Raw genomic sequence first — 22952 nt, 5'->3', positions numbered from 1 at the left:
TAACTGATTCTATTGTCGTACTGCTCTAACAGTCAGGAAGTTTTTCCTGATGTCCAGCTGGAATCTGGCTTCCTTTAACTTGAGCCCGTTATTCCGTGTCCTGCACTCTGGGAGGATCAAGAAGAGATCCTGGCCCTCCTCTGTGTGACAACCTTCGTCTCCATAGGCCTTCGTCTCCATAGCAGACTATACAGTGGCCGTCATGAGAGTCTTTTGTAAGGACTGTGCTGTGAAAGCTATATAGTAGGTGGGATGAAGCTCTTAGGATCCCGCCAAGGGTCCATCTAGTCCACCGCTCTGTTCACACAGCGGCCAACCAGGTGCCCACGGAAAACCCACAAGTAGGACATGAGTGCCACAGCACCCCCCGCCCACGTTCCCCCCGCACTGCAGTGCATTTTATTTATTGATTTATTATAATGCTGTTTATAGCACTTAGGGAGCAATCCTACGCACGTTTAGACAGAAAAAAAAAATCCTTCAACTCCCAGCATTCCTCAGCAATCATGGCTGTCTGGGGAATGCTGGGAGCTGTAGGACTTCTTTTCCCTGCCTAAACGTGCGTAGGATTGCTCCCTTAATATATTAAAACCCCTAGGCAGCTCACAAAGAAATACAAGGCATAGAATCATAGAATAGCAGAGTTGGAAGGGGCCTACAAGGCCATCGAGTCCAACCCCCTGCTCAGTGCAGGAATCCACCCTAAAGCATCCCTGACAGATGGTTGTCCAGCTGCCTCTTGAAGGCCTCTAGTGTGGGAGAGCCCACCACCTCCCTAGGTAACTGATTCCAGCAGGCAAGTACTGCCTCTGATACTGGCCACCAGAACTAGTAGCCACTGATAGCCTTATCCTCCATGAATGGATGTGATCCCTTTTTCAAACACTCTAAATTGGTGGCCCTCACCACATCTTGTGGTAGTGAGTTCCATAGTTTAACTCTGCGCCGTGTGAGGAAGTCCTTCCTTTCATCTGTCCTGAATCTCCCACCCGTCAGCTTCATGGGACGATGGTCCCATTGGGGTTCTAGGGTTATGAGAGAGGGGGGAAGAATGTCTCCCTGTCCACTTGGATGGCTTTAAAAAGGGGTTGGATAAATTCCTGGAGGAGAAGGGTGTCCTTGGGTACTAGCCCTGATGATAGCCCCCAGAACGAGGGGGCTGAGTAGGTCACTTCCTCGGCGTGTACTTTGCCAATGAACACACCAGTTCGGAGAATGCAAGTTAAAGTTTATTCGTAAATTAACGTTGCAACATGGAACTCCAGCGCAAAATGCAAATTCAGAGTTCCCCGAACAAAGGGATCCTCTAGAGCAGCCTTCCTCAACCTGGGGCGCTCCAGATGTGTTGGACTGCATCTCCCAGAATGCCCCAGCCAGCTGGCTGGGGCATTCTGGGAGATGCAGTCCAACACATCTGGAGCGCCCCAGGTTGAGGAAGGCTGCTCTAGAATATACAGACTCTGATTACATCACTTGTTAGAAGACATAATTGGTCAGTTTGCTTATCTCTAATGGACTTTACTGGCCCGTGCTGAGTTAAACAAACTAGGTTACGCTACTAATACAAGGTAAGGTGAATACAATTCATACGTCACAGCTTACGTTTGATGCTGATTGGTTGAAAGTTTTTCCTTTGTTTAAGATACACTTAGAATCCACCATGCAGGAATGTTGGGGGGGGCCGGTTCTTAACCTTTCACCTGGAGCATAGGCTTATTTCACAGAATGAAATTCCCTTTTACACACATCACTGATGGCTCTGTGCTACCTCCAGTTAGTAGAGGCAGTTGCTGGGGAACATGGGTGGGAGAATGCTATTGCATCCGTGCCCTGCTCATGGGGTTTCCCATGGGCAGCTGGTTGGCCACTGTGTGATCAGAATGCTGGATCCTCCCAGAGTGCAGGCTCAAGTTGTATAATGGGCTCAAGTTAAAGGAAGCCAGATTCCAGCTGGACATCAGGAAAAACTTCCTGACAGTTAGAGCAGTACGACAATGGAATCAGTTACCTAGGGAGGTGGTGGGCTCTCCCGCACTAGAGGCATTCAAGAGGCAGCTGGACAAGCATCTGTCAAGGATGCTTTAGGGTGGATTCCTGCATTGAGCAGGGGGTTGGACTCAATGGCCTTATAGGCCCCTTCCAACTCTGCTATTCTATGATTCTATGAAGATTGAGGGGAGACATGATAGCACTCTTCAAATACTTAAAAGGTTGTCCCACAGAGGAGGGCCAGGATCTCTTCTCAATCCTCCCAGAGTGCAGGACACGGAAAAACGGGCTCAAGTTACAGGAAGCCAGATTCCGGCTGGACAGCAGGAAAAACCTCCTGACTGTTAGAGCAGTACGACAATGGAATCAGTGACCTAGGGAGGTTGTGGGCTCTCCCACACTAGAGGCCTTCAAGAGGCAGCTGGACAACCATCTGTCAGGGATACTTTAGGGTGGATTCCTGCATTGAGCAGGGGGTTGGACTTGATGGCCTTGTAGGCCCCTTCCAACTCTGCTATTCTATGATTCTATGATTCTATGAGTAGATGGACCCTTGGTGTGATCCAGCAGGACTCTTTTTTATGCTCCTCACACCCTGCTGGTCCAAGGTCAGCACACATGCATGCACACGCGCACACACGCACACACACATCTCGGTGATCCTGATACAGATAACCATACGTGGATCTCTGGGGAGGGAGCGGAGAGTCCGGTGGTGGGGAAATCAGTGGGGTGGGGGAATGCGGCCAGGAAATCCGCCCTTGCTGCCTGCAATCGTGCTTCAGCTGTGGTTCAGCAGCTGCCTCCAGGTGGCGCTGTGATCCCGTCTTCGAAAGATTTGCTGCCGGTGTTTCAAGTTAAAGGGCCTGTCTTGACGAAGGGTTTGCACCGGGGTAGATCCGGAGTGGCGGCAGGTCATCTATATGACGCAGCTGCCATACTGAAGCCATCCAGGGGCAAACCCCCGAAACTCTGCTTAAAAATAGTCGGGCACTTACCCCGGCTTTTTTTAAGTGGTGGTGTGGCCACAGTCAGCTGGAGGTCGCCATCAGCTGGAGGAGGGCCAGTTGGGGCGCTGCGTGTCCCTGTCTTCCTCCCCCTCTGGCTGCCCCATTCCTTCCCTTCCTAATTGTTTTTAATCTATAGATGCGATCCTTCGCCAATGCGATCCTTCGCATCTATAAATTATAAATAAAAAAATAAATAAGAGGAGGGGGAGAAGAGGAACGGGACAGCCAGAGGGGGAGGAAGAGAAGGACCTTCCCTCTAACTTCCCTCTCGCTGCCCTGTTCCCCTCCAGCCCCTGTTTTTTAATTATTATTTCTTATTCACAGATGTGATCCTTCGCATGGATAGATCAAAACAAAACAAAACAGTGTGTGTGTGTGTGTGTGTGTGTGTGTGTGTATGGAAAGAACGGGGCAGCCAGAGGGAGGTCAGAGGGAGGAGAGCCGGTTCGCGTCCCTGTCTTCCTCCCCCTCTGGCTGCCCCTTCCTCCCCGCTCCCTGGTGTTCAGTGGAAACTCTGCATTCGCGCCCCTTCTGGTGCAGACGCCAGGGAGGACCGCGAGTGCGGGAGCCCGAGGCCTCCCGGCGCCAGTGGCCGATGCGTTGCTGTCAAGGCGGGGCCCAGGGCTGCTCCTAAGGAGTGTGAAATAGGCAAGGCGGCGCCTCTGACGGGAGCCCCATCAAGCAGAGTAGAAAGGGAAGGCAGGGTGGCTCCACGCAGAGGACTCCCTGGTCCTCCCCCAGCTACCGTGGTGCGCCCCGGAGTGTTTTTTTTTAAAAAAGAAAATGTTCGTGCAAACCCTGCTCCGTGCCCTTGCTGTCTGGGGAATGTAGGGGATGTCTTCTGTGCAGCTTCCTAGGAGCCCAGGGGGGCGGAGCTGGCAGAGCCATGGAAGGAACAAGGTCTAGATGTGTTGGACTACAAGGCCCATCATTCCCAGCCAGATCATGCAGTGCATGAATCCAGCTCTCCCCCCTCTTAGGACTTGTTCTCAGTGAATGGGTTGGCCTGTGTCTCTTCTGTACCACCGGAGGTTGCAGATCAAAGGACAGGACGCTCCTCCATGCAGCCACAAAATGTTCCTTGCAGTTAGGTAACGACCATGTCAGGGCAAAAGGGTTCCAGTTTAGCCTTCTCCTTGACATGCTAGATTTCTACTTAGAGAGACTTTTGTTTTGTGCACAGGAGCATTTGCTCTCCAGAGCCTCCACCTGCAGTCTGAACTGGTACAGTCCTCACACAAGTTTATTGTCAATTCTATATTTATTTATTTATTTATTACACTTATATACCACCCCCATAGCCAGAGCTCTCTGGGCGGTTTACAGAAATTCTAAAATTGAGATAAAAACAAGTACACAAAATTTAAAATGTTAAAACACAGAACATACACACATAAAGCATAAAAAAAGTTTAAAAAACTAAACATGTAGGTGATTAAGATGTGCCGCCACATGCCTGGGCAAAGAGGAAAGTTTTAACCTGGCGCCGGCAAGATAGCAGCGTTGGCGCCAGGCGAGCCTCGTCAGGGAGATCGTTCCACAGTCTGGGGGCCACCACTGAAAAGGCCCTGTCCCTTGACTCTGAGCCTCTCTCGGAGTAGGCACCCGGAGGAGGACCTTAGATGTTGAACGTATACATACTGTAGTTCACAGTTTAATCTCTGCTTTATCTCTTGCAAGGAATTCGGTCGGTCAGGACATTCTCCCCCGGTATAATGTGGCCATCAAGACAGCCAAAGAGGTTAGTTGCTGTTGTTGCTCTTCAAGACGGACTTTTTAATTTACAGCACAATCCCTACAGATGTCTAGTTGGTGGTAGGGTAGGGTGACCCTATGGAAAGGAGGACAGGGCTCCTGTATCTTTAACAGTTGCATAGAAAAGGGGATTTCAGCAGGTGTCATTTGTATATATGGAGAACCTGGTGAAATTCCCTCTTCATCACAGCAGTTAAAGCTGCAGGAGCTATATTAGAGTGACCAGATTTAAAAGAGGGCAGGGCACCTGCAGCTTTCACTGTTGTGATGAAGAGGGATTTTCACCAGGTTCCCCATATATACAAATGACACCTGCTGAAATTTCCTTTTCAATACAACTGTTAAAGATACAGGAGCCCGGTCCTCCTTTTCATAAGGTCACCCTATGGTAGGGCCCCTGAGCCGAACGACACTAAAGGCGCAGTCCTAGGCAATGTTTAGGCAGAAAAAAGTGCCACAAATCCCAGCATTCCCCTGCCAGCATTGGGAGTTTATGCCTGCAACGCTAAGAGCTAGAAACTTGATCTCACAAATTTCATGCCAAAGCCTGCAGGCTGTACAGAAGAGGCTCTGTGGAGGCATTTGGGTAGGGGGTGCTTTCTCTTCACACTTAAAACTGGGGTGTTGAGCTCACCTGAGAGCACCCCTTTGTTACAGAGAAAGAACGGTGGCAGAAACTGCCATGCTTAGGTTGCTGTTAATATCTTACTAGTTCTATGCATTTAATTGCTGCAAGCTGCCGTGCAGTGGGTGGGTGGCTTCTGCCCTGAAAGGCGGCCCAGAAATACTTTAAATCAGCCTTCCTCAACCTGGGGCGCTCCAGATGTGTTGGACTACAACTCCCAGAATGCCCCAGCCAGCTGCTGTGGCATTCTGGGAGGTGCAGTCCAACACATCTGGAGCGCTCCAGGTTGAGGAAGGCTGCTTTAAATCAATCAAACAAGGTGCCCTCGGAAATCTGTGGATGTTTTGAACTACTGGGGCAGTCTTTTGAATTCCACGTTGGGCCACGCTCTGGTTTTGTCCGTGTGGCGTCTCTGCAGGGTGTGCCTGTGAAATACCTAGTTTTGAAAGACGTGGATGAAATCGTAGCCTTGGTGGAAAACGGGAAACGGACCGAATCTGCTCAGGAGCATGAAGAGGAGGAAGAGGAGGAGGAGGAGGAGGAGGAGGAGGAAGATGGCGAAAACAATGAACAAGGTAACCTGGTGTCCCATTACTTCTTAGATCGTTTGCGGCCCATGAAGTACTCGTAGACCTGCTTCACATGTAACGGCAAGCCACAGGGGTGAATTTCATTGCAGGACTTGCGGTTCCGCATTTTAAAAATTCAAGCCATGGTTGGGGGCACCTCACAGTTTGTCGTTACATGTGAACCTGGGGACAGTGGGCTGTTGACAGTGTAGGCTGGTCGCTCGATGCCAGTGGGGCAGTGAATCCGCTCTGGGTTTCATTCAGAACACTAAAGGAGCTCTCCAAAGTATGGAGCTCCTTTTCAGTTCTGAATGGTTCTGACTGAAACCCAGAGCGGATTCTCCGCCCCACTGACATTGAAGCCACCGACCACCATTGAATGTTGGGGTGGTGAATAAGCTACCGAGGACCCATTGCCCGTTTTAGGGTTGTGGGTGGCTTATTAAACACTCTGCCGCTTCGCACATTACAACAAGCTGCGGTGTGCTCCTGCCAGGGCTTGGATTTCAAAATGTGGCCACCATGAAGATCCCTGTGGGAAAACTCACTTATGGTGGCTTCCTGTTACTTGCAACCAGCCCCACACAGTTCCAGATTTTACAAAACCTGGAAAGGTTTGTTTTTTTCTCTCCCTTGCCTAAAGTTTTAAACGAGGCTGGGTGACCTTTGGGGCGGGCTTGCCTTTAGGCCTCGTCCTCTGCTATGCCACAGTAAGGGTCAGTCTAGCTGAACTCTTGGGATATCCTGGTGGTGCTGGTCCCACTTCTAAGGTTATACGAAGAGCCCTGAGGTTGGACCAGACCAAAGGCCTCTCTAGTCTGGCATTCTGTTCACGCCAACCAGATGCCTGTGGAAACCTTCTAGGAAACAGCCTTCCTCAACCTGGGGCGCTCCAGATGTGTTGGACTGCATCTCCCAGAATGCCCCAGCCAGCTGGCTGGGGCATTCTGGGAGTTGTAGTCCAACACATCTGGAGCGCCCCAGGTTGAAGAAGGCTGCACAAGAAGGACGTGAGCACCCTCCCACTCAGGTCTCCCAGCATCAGGTATACAAAGGCATTCTGCCCCCCCCCCCGATACTGGTTGCCTGGAGGTACTTCAGACTCTGCAGAGGGGAGTGGTGATTTACAAGCCTGTTCTACATTAACCAGGGCCTAATCCACACCAGCCGTTTATTCCAGAATAGTATCAATTCCACAGCTGATCCCACGGTGGTCTAGAGACAATGCTCCCAGTTTTCCCAGGATATCGATGGTCTTTCAGCGCTGTGTTTGGTTTAAAAACAAACAAACTCATCTTTGCGCATGTTCGCAACTCCGCTCTTGTGCAAGAGTCAGGAGTCGTTTAAAAAAAGAAGAAGCAGCATGCCACTGAATGGCTCCCCTTAAATTGCGGGCAAACTTGCTAGCGTGTGCCCCATGAGGGACGATCACTGCAGCAGAAAACTTCATGATCATCCCTCCCCCTTTGTTTCCAGGGGTCTGGAAACAAAGCCCTATGAAGAGAGACTGAAAGAACTGGGGGCATGTTTAGCCTGGAGAAGAGAAGATTGAGGGGAGACATGATAGTACTCCTCAAGGACTTAAAAGGTTGTCACACAGAGGAGGGCCAGGATCTCTTCTCGATCCTCCCAGAGTGCAGGACACGGAATAACGGGCTCAAGTAAAAGGAAGCCAGATTCCGGCTGGACACCAGGAAAAACTTCCTGACTGTTAGAGCAGTACGACAATGGAATCAGTTACCTGGGGAGGTTGTGGGCTCTCCCACACTAGAGGCCCTCAAGAGGCAGCTGGACAACCATCTGTCAGGGATGCTTTAAGGTGGATTCCTGCATTGAGCAGGGGGTTGGACTCGATGGCCTTAGAGGACCCTTCCAACTCTACTATTCTATGATTCTAAGGCAAGTCCATTCTGAGAGGGGCCCTGCTAGGGCTGCCAGAAAAACATAGCCACTCTACTGCCTCCATGGCTTGGCTACTGCTTCCTCTCATTTCTCTCATCCCCCACCCCTGAGATGGACCCCATTCCTGTATCCCAGGGCCTGGGTGAAGTACCCAAGACCCCAACCTAAAGCCTACTACCAGTTCTGGATGTCATAGAATCATAGAACAGCAGAGTTGGAAGGGGCCTACAAGGCCATCCAGTTCAACCCCCTGCTCAATGCAGGAATCCACCCTAAAGCATCCCCGACAGATGGTTGTCTAGCTGCCTCTTGAAAGCCTCTGGTGTGGGAGAGCCCACAACCTCCCTAGGGAACAGATTCCATTGTTGTACTGCTCCAACAGTCAGGAAGTTTTTCCTGATGTCCAGCTGGAATCTGGCTTCCTTTAACTTGAGCCCGTCCCCCCCCCCTGCTGTGTCTTTCTCTTGCCAATTAGCCTGTGTGTTTGCTCCCCAGAGATTCAGGATGACCAAGTGGTGGAATCTGTTATCCGAGACCGGAAGCGCGAGCTTCCCCTGGGACACATCCGTACCCTGACGGAAGAGTCCTTCTTCTCTGCTCTGGCAGAAGCCAGCCACATGGTGGTGCTGTTCTACGCCAGTTGTAAGTCCGCGCTTGCAAACGTCCGTCTCCGTGGGGCAGTTCGATGTTCATTAGAATGTATGTAGGAATTAAAACGTTTTAAAAACTGCCCTTCATCCGTATGTATTCCAGGGCAGTGTGCGAGAGTATGATTAAGATCGCACAAAACACAGATTGGGAGTGTCCAGGGTAAAAATCCACCCTGGTTGTAAGGCAACTCTGTTTTATTGAGTGTAACACAGCTGTACGGAGAGAATCCTACAGACAAAGAACTTCTCCCCTGGCAGTGCGAGAAACAGGTATATTTATACACAGTAGCATCTTAACCAATAAGCAGTTAGCAAAGTTCTAAAGTAAAACAAAGACAGATCAAAGAAAACTTTGCGTCCAGTTCTGGGCTCCACAATTCAAGAAGGACGCAGACAAGCTGGAGAGTGTTCAGAGGAGGGCAACCAGGATGATCAGGGGTCTGGAAACAAAGCCCTATAAGGAGAGTCTGAAAGAACTGGGCATGTTTAGCCTGGAGAAGAGAAGATTGAGAGGAGACAGGATAGCACTCTTCTAATACTTAAAAGGGTGTCCCACAGAGGAAGGCCAGGATCTCTTCTCGATCCCCCCAGAGTGCAGGACACGGAATAACGGGCTCAAGTTAAAGGAAGCCAGATTCCAACTGGACATCAGGGAAAACTTCCTGATTGTTAGAGCAGTATGACAATGGAATCAGTTACCTAGGGAGGTTGTGGGCTCTCCCACACTCGAGGCCTTCAAGAGGCAGCTGGACAACCATCTGTCAGGGATGCTTTAGGGTGGATTCCTGCACTGAGCAGGGGATTGGACTCAATGGCCTTACAGGCCCCTTTCAACTCTGCTATTCTATGATTCTATGAACTTCTTCATTATACAGTATCAACAGAAGGCCCATTACCCTTCTAGTAGTGTCAGTTTGGCCTGGATGGTCAGACCTCCGTATCAAGCTAGCTTATTTGTCTCATACTATATCAAAAGGTCTTAATAGTTAGAAATTCCAGTTTAGCATTTCCTTCTAATTAAGCAGTTTCATATTACAGCACATTCAGGCGCATACATCATTCCAATCCCATCATGCAGTTCACTTGCCAGAACCAAACTACAGACAGAGGCCTACATACAGAGCAGGTATAGCAAGGCTTGTGGCCTGGCTTTCTCAGGAGAGAGGAGGAGAAAAGCAAATCTCAGGCCCCAGTTCTTAGTTTCAATGTTCTTCTGGGTGTTCTTTCTGAGAGCAAAACCAGATCCTGGGGCCAGACTGGGGCCCCAGCTGCCATGCTCATGTTCTTCCTGGGAGACTCTTGGTTCTCTGGCTGACAGATGAGGCCAGAATAGGAAGCCTTAAAAGGGATGACACCAATTCACAGAGCATTGGTTGGGGCTTGGCTGTTTAGCCGTGCTTGGGGAACAGAACTCCGCCCTGTTTGGAGCCACAGGATGAAATTGAATAGGGATAAATGCCAAGTTCTACATTTAGGAAATAGAAACCAAATGCACAGTTACAAGATGGGGGATACTTGGCTCAGCAATACTACAAACGAGAAGGATCTTGGAATTGTTGTAGATCACAAGCTGAATATGAGCCAACAGTGCGATAGGGCTGCAAGAAAGGCAAATGCTATTTTGGGCTGCATTAATAGAAGTATAGCTTCCAAATCACGTGAGGTACTGGTTCCTCTCTATTCGGCCCTGGTTAGGCCTCATCTAGAGTATTGCGTCCAGTTCTGGGCTCCACAATTCAAGAAGGACGCAGACAAACTGGAGCGTGTTCAGAGGAGGGCAACCAGGATGATCAGGGGTCTGGAAACAAAGCCCTATGAAGAGAGACTGAAAGAACTGGGCCTGTTTAGCCTGGAGAAGAGAAGATGGAGGGGAGACATGAGAGCACTCTTCAAATACTTGAAAGGTTGTCACACAGAGGAAGGCCAGGATCTCTTCTCGATCCTCCCATTGTGTAGGACACGGAATAATGGGCTAAAGTTAAAGGAAGCCAGATTCTGGCTGGACATCAGGAAAAACTTCCTGACTGCTAGAGCAGCACGACAATGGAATCAGTGACCTAGGGAGGTTGTGGGCTCTCCCACACTCGAGGCCTTCAAGAGGCAGCTGGACAACCATCTGTCAGGGCTGCTTTAGGGTGGATTCCTGCATTGCTCAGGGGGTTGGACTCGATGGCCTTGTAGGCCCCTTCCAACTCTGCTGTTCTATGATTCTATGACTCTACCACTGAATACCAGGCCCTGCGGTGCAAGAGCAGAAGAAGGCCGCTTGTGAGCTTCCCAGAAAAACCTGGCTGACCACTGTAGAGGAATTGGATGCTGAACCGGATTGGACCTTGGCCTGATCCAGCAGGGCTCTTCATCGGTTTGAATTCCCTCCTGCTTTTCAATCTAGAAGAATCCCCCAGAGGGGCCTTTTCAGTGGTGGCCCCCCAATTATGGAACAATCTCCCCGATGAGGCTCGCCTGGCACCAACACTGTTATCTTTTTGGCGCCAGGTCAAGACTTTTCTCTTCTCCCAGCATATGCTAAGTTTGTTTGTTTTTTAATGGACCCCAGAACTGTTGTTGTATAAATGGATACTGTTTTATACTGTTTTTTTTTTTTGATGGTTTTAAATTTTGTATGCTTTTTAATGTTCACTGTTCTTAACTTTTGTAAACCGCCCAGAGAGCTTCGGCTGTGGGGCAGTATATAAATTTAATAAATAAATAAATTAAAAATAAACGAAATACAATTACACCGGGGCTGTTTCCACCCTGACATATTCTTCCCCACATTCTAATCCTCTAACCCTAATTCATCTTTTAGTTGTTGTGGGTGTTCCTAATTCTTTCAAGTGCTGGCAATTGGGTAATGATCCATTGCGTAGCTGCATGCGCTTCGTTCCCTTGTGCCCAGGGCTGCTGCTGCTGCTCTCTTCACCCTCCGAGGGTAGAGAAGGAGGGGCCAGGTGCATCTTACATTCATTATTGGCAAACACACTTAATTTGCAGGACTTATATACTGGTTTCCTAAGTCCAGCTTTTCCTGGTATGGAATTTGGGCTCCCTTTGCCCAGAATTTTGATTTGCTGCCGAGTAACCGTTGACGGTCTGTTTTTGTTTGGCGTTGTAGGGGAAGCCGTCTCCCTGGTCGTGATGCAGACGTACGTTGAAGTAGCTGCTCTTCTGGAAGGTAAGGCTGGGAGCGATTTCACTGGCGCACTGGCTGTGGCCGGCGCGTCTCTTCCAAGAGCCTCCTCTTTCATGTAAAACCCCAATGTGACGCAGGGCGATGGTCCCTGGTCATTTGCTCAGGCCCAACGGCGGATGAATACCACAGGCAGACGGCAAGTTGGCAGAAGGCCATGTTGAGTTATGGCTTTAGAAGCTGTTTAGTTATTGCACAGACTGGGTTTCTGGCACATAACCTTTTGTGTTAAGTCTCTGTCTGGGCCTTCCAGAGACTAGCAGAGATTACAGCAGTTCTCAGCCAAGTCAGCAAAGACGTGAATTAAGACAGAGATTTTTGTAGGTTAAAATAAACCTTTTACTGGCAAATAAATATATAATTTAGTTATGGCAATACAGATACAAATACTTACAAACGGTCAGTCAATACAGCTCACATGAGGGACATGGAAGTTATACCTTCTACTTGCACATGAAAATACATTTACTTTTATAGACAACCTGTACAATGATGCAACTCCTTGCAACCCTTAATTGAAGACAATCAGTTATTATTATTATTATTATTATTTATTTATATAGCACCATCAGTGTACATTAGACAATTACTCAATTATGACACTCAATGTCCAGGTGTAGAGTTGACCTTTAAGTTTCTGCTGAGTCTTCTGTTCCTCCAGATCCTCAGCAATTAACAAATCAATGGAAAACATAACCAGGATCCATTCCAGGATCCAACAGGCCAGTGGTTTTGCGGCCCAGTGGGAGGAACTGGTGACCTCCCTTGGTCATATTGTCCAGATTTCAGGGAAGCAGCTATGGAATATTGACCAGCAGCTGGTGACTGTGATATCAGCGAGGCAGTGAATCTGCTCTGGGTTTCAATCGGAACTCTTAAAGGAGCTCCGTTGCTCCTGTGTCAGTGGGGGTGTGTGTGAATCCACTCCGGGTTTCAGTCAGAACTCTAAAGGAGCTTCTGCACCTTGGAGAGCTGCTTTAGAGTTCTGATGGGTTCTGACCGAAACCTGGAATGGATTCCCTGACCCACTGACAACAGAGCCACCAGCCTCCACTGCCAGCAGCACTGGACTGGTACTGTCATAGAATCATAGAATAGTAGAGTTGGAAGGGGCCTATAAAGCCATCAAGTCCAACCCCCTGCTCAATGCCGGAATCCACCCTAAAGCATCCCTGACAGATGGTTGTCCAGCTGCCTCTTGAAAGCTTCTAGTGTGGGAGAGCCCACGACCTCCCTAGGTAACTGGTTCCATTGTCGTACTGCTCTAACAGTGAGGAAGTTTTTCCTGATGTCCCTCCGGAATCTGGCTTCCTGTAACTCGTGCCGCTGGATTTCCCAGGCCAGAACATTTACGGGTCCTGTTGTGACTGGCCCGGCTGTGTTTGCCTAAGGCCACAAATTCATGGATAAAGTGAGATTTCAACGGAATACTTCACAGCTTACACCTTTAGCCAGATTTCTGATGTCACTCACGATGTTGCTGAAGCCTGGACAGACCCCAGTTGTGTCTCTAAGCCAAAGGCTCTCTTAAATGGTTTGGAATTGCATTAAGCACTGGCCGTTTGGAAGAACAGTGAAAACACAGCCTGGAGATGGATCTGCGGACTGGACTCGAAGGCTTCTTCTTGGATTTGCGAAATAAGAGCTAAAACATCTTCTCAACTGGTGAGAGCATTTATGCTGATGCTTCCAGGAATCCCGTCCTGTACCTCCTTCTTTCCTGGCACACGCTGGCATACTCAAGTGGAATTCGAGATCTAGGCATGTTTAGACTGACTTCTACCTACGTACTGCGGATTTGACACAAGGCAGAAAAGCAGCAAGCGGATTATCCATTAAAGGCAGCCCAGGCTGCCTACTTAACACCCTGCAAAAAAACCTCCAGAAAACAATGAGCAAATGCGTGTTCTTGAACGTCTGCAGACGGTTGAGCAGAATTCACTTTATTTATTTACACGTGTTATACGCCTTCCTCCAAAGGAGCACAGAGTGTCTGGATGATATTAATAAAACAAGTATCAACAAAACAACAACAAAATCCTACTGTCACAATAGAACAATTTAAAATACAACAGTAGTAATCAAACCTAAAAACAGCAAAATCAACAAGTCAGGCACCAGATGCTTTTGTAAATAACAAAACTTAGGTTTGGAAGTAGTCACAGTGGGGGTTTTCCACAAATGAGGGGCCACCACTGAGAAAGCCCTGTGTCGTGTCCCCACTCTGCTCACCTCATTCATGGAAGGGAGTCTGCAGATTGAAGGGCTTTCGTTGGCTGCTAATTGGGGAAGGAACTCCCTTAAGTACTGGGGCACTAGATCAATAAGGGTTTTATATGATAAAAGTGAGACCTTATATTGCTGCGGCTTCTAGACTGTCTCCAAGGGGAAACCCACGTGGAGTTCATTGCAGTAATCTATCTGAGATGTTGCCAGAGCATGGACAACTAAGGACAGATTGATCTAGGAAAAGCTGGTGAACTCCCCATTGCTGGGGGGAAATGTCCCTTCCCATTGCAGCCGCATCAGCTGTTGCTGGGACCTGGTCCTCTTTACGGTATCCCTGAATTTTCATCTCCGCTTTTTTTGCTTTTTTAAAAAAGAAATCCCTTACTCTTTTACTTACAGAAATATAAAGGGGGGATGTTCAGGTAGTGCCAATTAGGTAGTTTCAGGTAGTAAACCGCCTAGAGAGCTTTGGCTATTGGGCGGTATAGAATCGCAATAAATAAATAAATAAATAAATAAATAATTTCTCAATAAGAAAACTTGCTCCAGGGCTTTGTCCAGGGAGGGCATTTGGCAACGTTGCATTTGGCAACGTTTGGCATCAAAATCTAATCTTTAACAAATTGAATTGTGTTGTTTTCAGTGTTCAGTGGTGTTTACATACCTTTTCCCTTCTGTTTCACGTTGACTTGTCACGGCTCTCGTTTTCTGGCGCTGCAAAGATTTCTGGCTGGATATCAGGCAGCGTTCCTTACGGGAATAACAACCTGGCAGGGCCCAAGCGGTTGTGCGTCAACCCTGAGCCGACTTTTCGATAGGTTTGACTCAAAGGTGGCATTTCGAGGAAGGGCTTCAGTTTCTCTACATTGAGCTTGTTTTGGAGGGGGTGGGCATTCCCCCTAAAGCAGCAGGTTCATAGTTTCAGGTATTGGTATTATGCCAGTACTTCTGTTTCCAGGTGCCAATTCAAAATGTTGGTTTTAACTTTTGAAGCCCTAAATGCTAGGGGTGTGCACGGACCCCCCACTCCGCTTCACTTTCAGATCCGCGATTTTCGGATCGGGCCGCTCCGCCCCGCCCCCACTCCGCCTATGCCCACTCCGCTCCGCTCGGAGCTCCGGATCCGGATCGGAGCTCCGTTCCCCCCCCCATAGGGGGGGGGTTACTGGGCCCTGCCGCCATCGCCGCCCATGCGGTGATGGCGGCAGAGCCCGGTAAGGGGGAGGGGGGCCTTACCTGCCTCCGTCCGCGGTCCGTCGCCGTCTTCAATTGAGCCCGCGGTTCCACCAGGAAGTCTGGGCCGCAAGCGGCCCAGACTTCCTGCTGGAACCACGGGCTCAATTGAAGACGCTGACGGACCGCGGACGGAGGCAGGTAAGGGAGAGGAGGGGGGGGGTTACCAGGCCCTGCCGCTGTCGCCGCATGGGCGACAGCGACAGCGGCAGGGCCCGATAAACCCCACTTACCTTTCCGGCGGAGCTCCGGATCGAGGCGAAGGATCCGCCTTCACCTCGATCCTCTTCGCCACGCTCCGCCGGCCCCCCAATCCTCTTCGCCTCCGCCTTAAGGGCAGGCGAAGCCCCCCGCTCCGCTTCTAATTCGCCGGTCCGATTAGAAGCGGAGCACATCCCTACTAAATGCCTTGGGGCCAGGTTACCTGGAGGAACATCACCTCTCATATTGACCTACCCGGATGTATTTACCTACCTCTGGGTGTCCCAAGGGGGCTTTTTTAGTGGTGGCCCCCTGTTTGTGGAATACTCTCCCCCAAGAGGCTTGCCTGGCGCCGACATTATGACTTTTCTGTTGCCTGGTGAAGACCTTTTTATTCTCCCTGGCAATTTAAGAACGGTTTTTTTTAGTGGTTTTAGTATTTTATCCTTCGGCTGGTTTTATTTTGGTTTTATGTGCTGAGATGGTTTTCTTCTCTACTGCTGGTTTTGTCTTGGTTTTTATTCTGGTCTGTTTTAGCGTGTGCGTTTTATGTTTTTAATAAATTCTACACTGCCCAGCGAACTTAGGTTATTGGGCCGTTTAAAAGGACAGCAAGTAAGTACATAAACGGTCTCTGTGCTCAGACCCAGGATCTGTTTTTCCTGGAACATGTAAACTAATCAGAAAAAGACCTTGCCTCTGGGCATGGGCAGAGTGTAATTCTTGAGGACAGAGAAGCAAGGAAGTATCCTGGGTAGATGGCGTGACTTCTGGACAGATGTTGAGCCTTGGCAGCATTTTATTTATTTTTAGAAATGTTTGCTCTTTGTCACTTTAAAACAACACCACACACACACACACACACACACACACACACACACACCTGTTTTAGAGTTGGCTTGATTAGGGTCCACTCTGCCTCTCCCGCCCCAGTTGTGAGTTTATTTATTTATTTATTTTTGCGTTCATATCCCACTTTTTTTCCTTCAAGGAACCCAAGTACATAATCCTCCTCTTCTCCTCTTTATCCTCACAACCACAGCCCTGTGAGGTAGGCCGGGCTGAGAGTCTGTGCGTGGCCCAGAGTCACCCAGTAGGTTTCCATGGCCGATTGGGGAATAGAACTCGGATCTCCCAACTCCCAGTCCAACACTTTAGCCACTACACCACACTGGTTCTTCTAGGAAGGCTTTGCTTTGCCCACCATCACCTTCCGTTCAATTCTGCAATAAACAGGCCACATTTTGGGATATTTTGTCCAACTCTGGGCACACAATTTCCAGAAGAACATTGACAAGTTGGAGCGCATCCAGAAGAGGGAGATCAGGATATTAGAGGGGTCTGGAAACTAAATCCTTTGAGGAAGGGTTGAAGGAGCCAGGTACGTTCAGCCAGGAGAAGAAAATGTTAAGAGGAGCTATGAGAGCAGACTTGAAATATCTGAAGGGCTGTGATGGAGAAGGTGGAGCAAACTCCAGAGGGCAGGGCGAGGACAAATGCGAGAGAGGTTTGGGAACCTCATTTCAGTTTGTTTATGACTAGAATTTATCCTATTTGCACCTCCAGAACTTGCAGTCTGTGATCAGAGCTCCTCATGCTGTTTGCACGGGATGGGGCTTGATGCATTAGAAAAAAACACGTACATTAAAAAAATACGCATGGAAAAAAATGCGTAAAGGTGCACGCAGACATGCTGTAATCCATGGGAGAAGACTGCGTACTTCTGAACGCACCCCTGAATACGTACCTGCGGAAAGAAAAGTTAGACGCTCACAATCAGACACGAGTTGGACTGAGCTTCAAAGTGGAATTTAGAAAAGCTCAGCATGGTTGCACTTTGCTGTTTTCCACATCCCTACGAAGCAATATGGCCTAATGGTGAGAGTGTGTTCAGTAAAGGGGCATCTGCTTTGCGGGATGGAGGGCGCTCCTTTGCTGGAGATGCTTAAGCCAAGCCCGGGAAGCCGTCTTGTCAGGGATGCTGTGGTAGGTATGTGCTTTGCAGAGCCTGTGTTGAGAAGTGGGCTGGACTAGATGACCTCCAAGACCCCTTCTAACCCTTATGATTCATAGGTGAAGCTCGTGGCAGCAAGGAGCAGGGCCTTTCCTGCTGTGGCAACCCCTCAATGGAACACTCTGGCTAGGGAGACCTGATTAGCCAGTTCCCAGAGCTCGTTTTGGAAGGATATCAAACCTTCATTCTTTTTTTTAAAGGTGGGCATTCGGCACCATGGCACGTTTTATTGTTTGGTTTTTGTGATGCTGTTGCCTGCTGTTTTACTGAATTTTATGCCCAGGATTGAAAGAACTATGCAACTAGATCCATGTTAAAGGAAGCCAGATTCCAGCTGGACATCAGGAAAAACTTCCTGATTGTTAAAGCAGTACGACAATGGAACCAGTGACCTAGGGAGGTTGTGGGCTCTCCCACACTAGAGGCCTTCAAGAGGCAGCTGGACAACCATGTGTCAGGGATGCTTTAGGGTGGATTCCTGCACTGAGCAGGGAGTTGGACTGGATGGCCTTATTGGCCCCTTCCAACTCTGCTATTCTGTGATTCTGTGTTTCCAAAGGAATTTGCGGGGTTGTGTTTCACAGAAAGGAGCACACACACACACGTATATACCACATGGCAAATTAATGTTGAAAGCCTCTCCCTGTTCCTCCAGCTTTCAAAACCAGTTTGTGCTATAGCATTGCAGGGCGAAATGAGGGAGGGTCTTCAAAGAAAAGGAGTCCGAAATCCCGTTGGGCACACCCAAGCTTTTATACAGGCTGAAAGCAGACTAAATAAGAGTACTTCTTCACACATCAGAAGAGTCCTGCTGGATCAGGCCCGGGGCCCATTCAATGCAGCGCTCGGTTCACACGGTGGCCAACCAGCTGTTGACCAGGGACACACAAGCAGGACATGAGTGCAACCCTCCCATCCATGTTCCCCAGCAACTAGTGTACCTAGAGGCATACTTCCTCTGATACTGGATGCAGAATATAGCCATCAGAACTAGTAGCCATTGATAACTTCCTCTTCCAGGAATTTATCCAACCCCCTTTTAAAGCCATCCAAATTGGTGGCCATCACTACATCCTGTGGTAGTGAGTTCCATAGCTTAACTCTGCCCTGCGTGAAGAAGGACTTCCTCCTGAATCTCCCACCAATCAGCTTCATGGGATGACCCCATTGGAGAGAAAAACGTCTGTCTATCCACATTCTCCACAGCATACATGATTTATTTTACAACACATACATAACATATGGAATTCACCGACACAAGATGCTGGTGGTGGTCCCGAATTCATGGAGGATGGGCCTTTCAATGGCTATTGATCTTGATGACTGTGTTTGGCCCGTACATACGTGGGCCCCGCCCTGCCTTTCCCAGGAGTCTCCAATCTTGCAAGACATCCGGGATACGTGGATCTCAACGGAAGTCTCGCGGGAGTGGAGAGACCACTTCCTGGATTTTTGATGCTTTATCCCAGGATGTCTTCTGAGCTGTCTCAGGAGGCAGTGAGGAATGGCAGCTGGCCCAATTTATCCAGAGGTTTACTTAAGAGAGTAAAACTCCGTCCGGAGTCCTGGTTCTGGGCTCCAGATCCGGACAAACCGGGTGTTTCCGGAGGGTTTGGTCACCCTACTGTATGGACCCTTCAGCTTCAAGGGAAGTATGCCTTGGAATACCATTTTGGGGGGAGGGGAACAGCAGGGGATGGCTTTTGCCTTCATGGCTTGCTTGTGGGCGTGTGTGTGTGTGTGTGATCCCGGAAACTTGAGACTGAGGCTGTTGCTAGACGAGGCGTTAGTGCGGTGTGAGGCCCAGTCTCCCTCCTGTGCATCCAGATGACGCACAGGGGATTCCGAGGTCAGGCCGGGCTAACGCCTCCCTTAATCTGGGATAAGTGGATTCGCTTATGGCCCGGTTTTTCCGCAGCCCCGGGCTGAGGCTGGGGCTGCGGAAAGTCTAGCGACTTCCGTGGCTTTTCCCGGCTGCTCGCTTACTCGCAAGTAGCCAGGAGAAGCCACGGACTGGGCACAGCACTCCATAGGAGCGCTGTGCCCATCGGGCCGGGGGGGGGGAATGGGGGCTGGGGGAAAGACCAGACCCGGCAGGAGAGAGGGGGGAGAAGGACAGGCATCAGGGACGGGGACAGGGCATGAAGAGCGGGGCCAGGTCTTGCAGACGGCGACAGGGCATGACGAGCGGGGACGGGCATTGGGGACGGGGGAGGGGGGAGAAGGACGGGGCCAGGCCTGGCGGACGGGGACAGGGCCTGGCGAGTGTGGGGAGGACGGCCGAGCAAGCGGGCGGGGGGGGGGGATCAGGCATTGTGTGGGGGGGGAATCAGGGGCAGGGGGAGCGGGGGACCCTTTTTTAAAAAACAACAACAACACCTACCTTTCCTGCGCACCTGGCCCTTTAACTGGAGAAAACCCGGAGCACGCGACGGGGCTTCCCCTTGCCCCGTCGCGTGTTGACGTCTAGAAAAGGGCGATGGCGCGCACTAGTTGCAGCGCGCCGTCGCCCCGACTCCCCACCAGATTTTCAGGTAGGTCTAGCAAGGCCCTGAGTCAAATGGATCTTTGGTCTGACCCAGCAGTGTTCTTCTGATGTTGTCATGTAGTTCTTTGAATCCTGGCTAGTATGTTTTGACCCTTGTTTTGGCAGAGTGGAGGGTGAAATAAATAAATGCAAAGCTGTTGCTCCGTCTTATGCTAAAAGTGTCCTTGAGTGGGTCAGTGTGATGGAAATTGTTATAAATGTTTGCATAATTAAAAAATATATATATACAGAGGTGCTGATTAGACTTGGACTGTTTCTTTCTTTCTTTCTTCTGCAGGAACTCCTGAGATTTTCCTTGCAAGGGTGAACTGTTGGGACTGGACGCAACTCTGCAGGCAGCTCAATGTCACCCAGTTTCCTACCCTCAAGATGTACACAAAAGGGGGGAGATGGCTGGTCTACTCTGGGATGTGGGGGACTGAGGAGATGTTGAGGTTCATTGAGCTGTAAGTATCCTATTGCTGGCTGAGAGAGGTTTTAGGACAGGCGTTTTGAATCTCAGACCCACGTGGACCCCCTGGAATTCTCCAGATGGCCACGCCCCCTTTCCAAGAACCACTGTTCTTCTGGTGGAAGAGAAGTTCAAGGGGAGACAGGATAGTGATCTTTTAGGACACAATCCTATGCCTTTTTGGAGCGAGAGATAGAAAGGCTATGCTGGCTGGGGAATGCTAGGGAGTTGTAGGACCTTTTTCCTGTCAAAACCTGTATAGGATTGTAGGATTTCTTTCTGTTTAAACATGCATAGGGTTGTACAACCTTTTTTGTCTGAACATGCATAGGATTGTAGGGTTTCTCTCTCTGAACATGCATAGGATTGTAGGACTTTTTCTGTCTGAACATGAATAGTATTGTAGGACTTTTTTCTGTCTGAATATATATAGGATTGTAGGACATTTTCTGTCTGAACATGCACAGGATTGCACCCTTAATATCTGAAAGGTTGTTAAGTAGCAGTGGGCGGGGGGCAGAATTGTTCTTTGCTGCTCCAAAGGGCAGGGCTGGAAATTGCAGGGAAGTCCATTTCAGCGACATACTAGGAGAAACATCCTAACCGTGACAGCTGTGAAAAAGACTGCCTTGGGAGACAACAAGTTCTCATTCCCTGAAGTTATTTAAGCGTAAGCTGATCAGCCAGTTGTCAGGGGTCCTGCAATTACGTCCTGCTTTGCAAATCCTGCGTTGAGTAAAGAGTTAGACTAGATGTTCAGACCCGTGTACATAACATTTGTGTGATTGTCAAGGCAGACACCGGGCGGTGCAGCACCCTAAGGACACCTTTGCCCCCATGTCGAGGAAGCAAAATTACGCAACAGTACGGTGGCCCTGTGGAAGGGGGGACAGGGCTCCTGCATCTTTAACAGTTGTATTGAAAGAGGAATTTTAGCAGGAGTCATTTGTATGCATGTAGCACCGGGTGAAATTCCCTCTTCAGGAAAGCTTCAGGAACCCTGCCCTTTTGACCAGATATAAAAGAGGGCAGGGCTCCTGCAGCTTTAACTGTTGTGATGAAGAGGGAATTTCACCAGGTGCTGCATGCCTACAAAGGACACCTGCTGAAATTCTCTTTTCTACGCAACTGTTAAGGATACAGGAGCCCTGTCCTCCTTTCCATAGGGTCACCCTAACAACAGAGGAAATCAATGTCTGTCTTGTAAAGAGAGGCCAGTAGTCTTTAGTCTGGTTTCCATTTACATCTGCAGAAGCAGAACCGTCTGTCCAGTGAGGCTGATGACACCTGAAGAAGTGGAAGAATATTTAAGTGCCAAAATCTCTCCATACCACGATGTTTCTGTCCTGGGGCTCTTTGACTCAAGCATGAGTGAAGGTAAAGCACTTTTCCTAGTTAGTCTCCAAATGTCGTTGGGAAAGATGATTCTGGAAGGAATAATACTTTCCGTTACCCTTCAAATATGAAGATATAAAGAATTTGATATAAAGAAAGTATTAAAAAATTGATAAGCTCTTAGCCTGTTTTCCTTTACAACAGCTGGTCAGGTGAGCCAATGTTCCCCTTTTACAGATGGAGAACTGAGGGAGGGGTGAAGACATGATTACAAATCAGTGGGGACCTAAGTCCAGGGAGCAAGTCTATCACTTTTTCTCCCTCTCTCACAATACTAGAACCCAGGTCACACAATGAGATAGATTGGCAGGAGATTCATCACACGGGGGGAAATCGTGTTTGCTTACCGTCGCTTCTCTGCCCACGCATTTGTCCCTCATTACTTCGTCTTTCAAAAAAGGAAGTAAACAGTGTGCACGTGGCCCATTCAGTAGGCCATTTTGATGATGATGATGATGATAATAATAATATATTTATTTCTTGCCCACCTCTCCCTCTGGATCGAGGCAGGGAACAACATTAGATACAAATACGATAAAATACATAAAACAGATTAAAAACATATAAAACTAATACAATATTAATATAACAGCCAGACATCTTAGAATTTGACTGGGTAGGCCTGCTGGAAGAGATCAGTCTTTATAGCATTCTTGAATTCAGAAAGACTGTTAAGTTGGCGAATCTCTCCCGGCAGGCCATACCAGTGTCTGGGAGCGGCAGAAGACAAGGTCCTCTGGGTAATACCCGTCAGCCTAGTTTTGGCTGACTGAAGTAGATTCTTCCCAGAGGACCTGAGTGTGCAGGGCGGATTGTACGGGAGAAGGCAATCCCGCAGGTAACCTGTGGAAAGGAAGCACGCCCCAGCAAAGCTGGCCTTTCCACTGGATTTTGCACAGATCCCCAGAACACACGCACACAGCTCTCAATTTAGAGGTTTAAGACCAAATTTTATTTCAGGATAAGTGGTAGGTTACATGGGATTAGCATACTAAAAACTATAAAACATGCATATATATAAGAACCCAGAAGAAGCAAGCTAAAAACTAAGTTACAACTCATACATCACCCAACCTTGAAGTCAGCCAGCTCAGACCAACCCCCCTCCCCAAGAATAGCCTTTATAGTTTCTTTTTCTCGCTCCTTCCCCCCTCCCCTTGGCTTTCCATATGAAGATCCTTTCACACCTCC

General features: G+C 49.0%; 1 protein-coding gene across 1 annotated transcript in view; it reads left to right on the top strand.

Annotated features, from left to right (window-relative positions):
- TXNDC16 (thioredoxin domain containing 16) overlaps nt 1-22952 on the top strand; it is a 61509-nt gene that overhangs the window by 23229 nt on the left and 15328 nt on the right. Inside the window, exons 11-16 of the mRNA XM_063118233.1 lie at nt 4680-4740; nt 5798-5954; nt 8346-8492; nt 11616-11675; nt 20193-20361; nt 21619-21743. Of these exons, the coding sequence (XP_062974303.1) occupies nt 4680-4740; nt 5798-5954; nt 8346-8492; nt 11616-11675; nt 20193-20361; nt 21619-21743 (719 nt within the window). The remainder of the gene's footprint in view (nt 1-4679; nt 4741-5797; nt 5955-8345; nt 8493-11615; nt 11676-20192; nt 20362-21618; nt 21744-22952) is intronic.

Source organism: Elgaria multicarinata, chromosome 2 (assembly GCF_023053635.1).
Source record: "Elgaria multicarinata webbii isolate HBS135686 ecotype San Diego chromosome 2, rElgMul1.1.pri, whole genome shotgun sequence".
NCBI lineage: Eukaryota > Metazoa > Chordata > Lepidosauria > Squamata > Anguidae > Elgaria > Elgaria multicarinata.
This window is presented reverse-complemented; position numbering and strand designations above follow the sequence as displayed.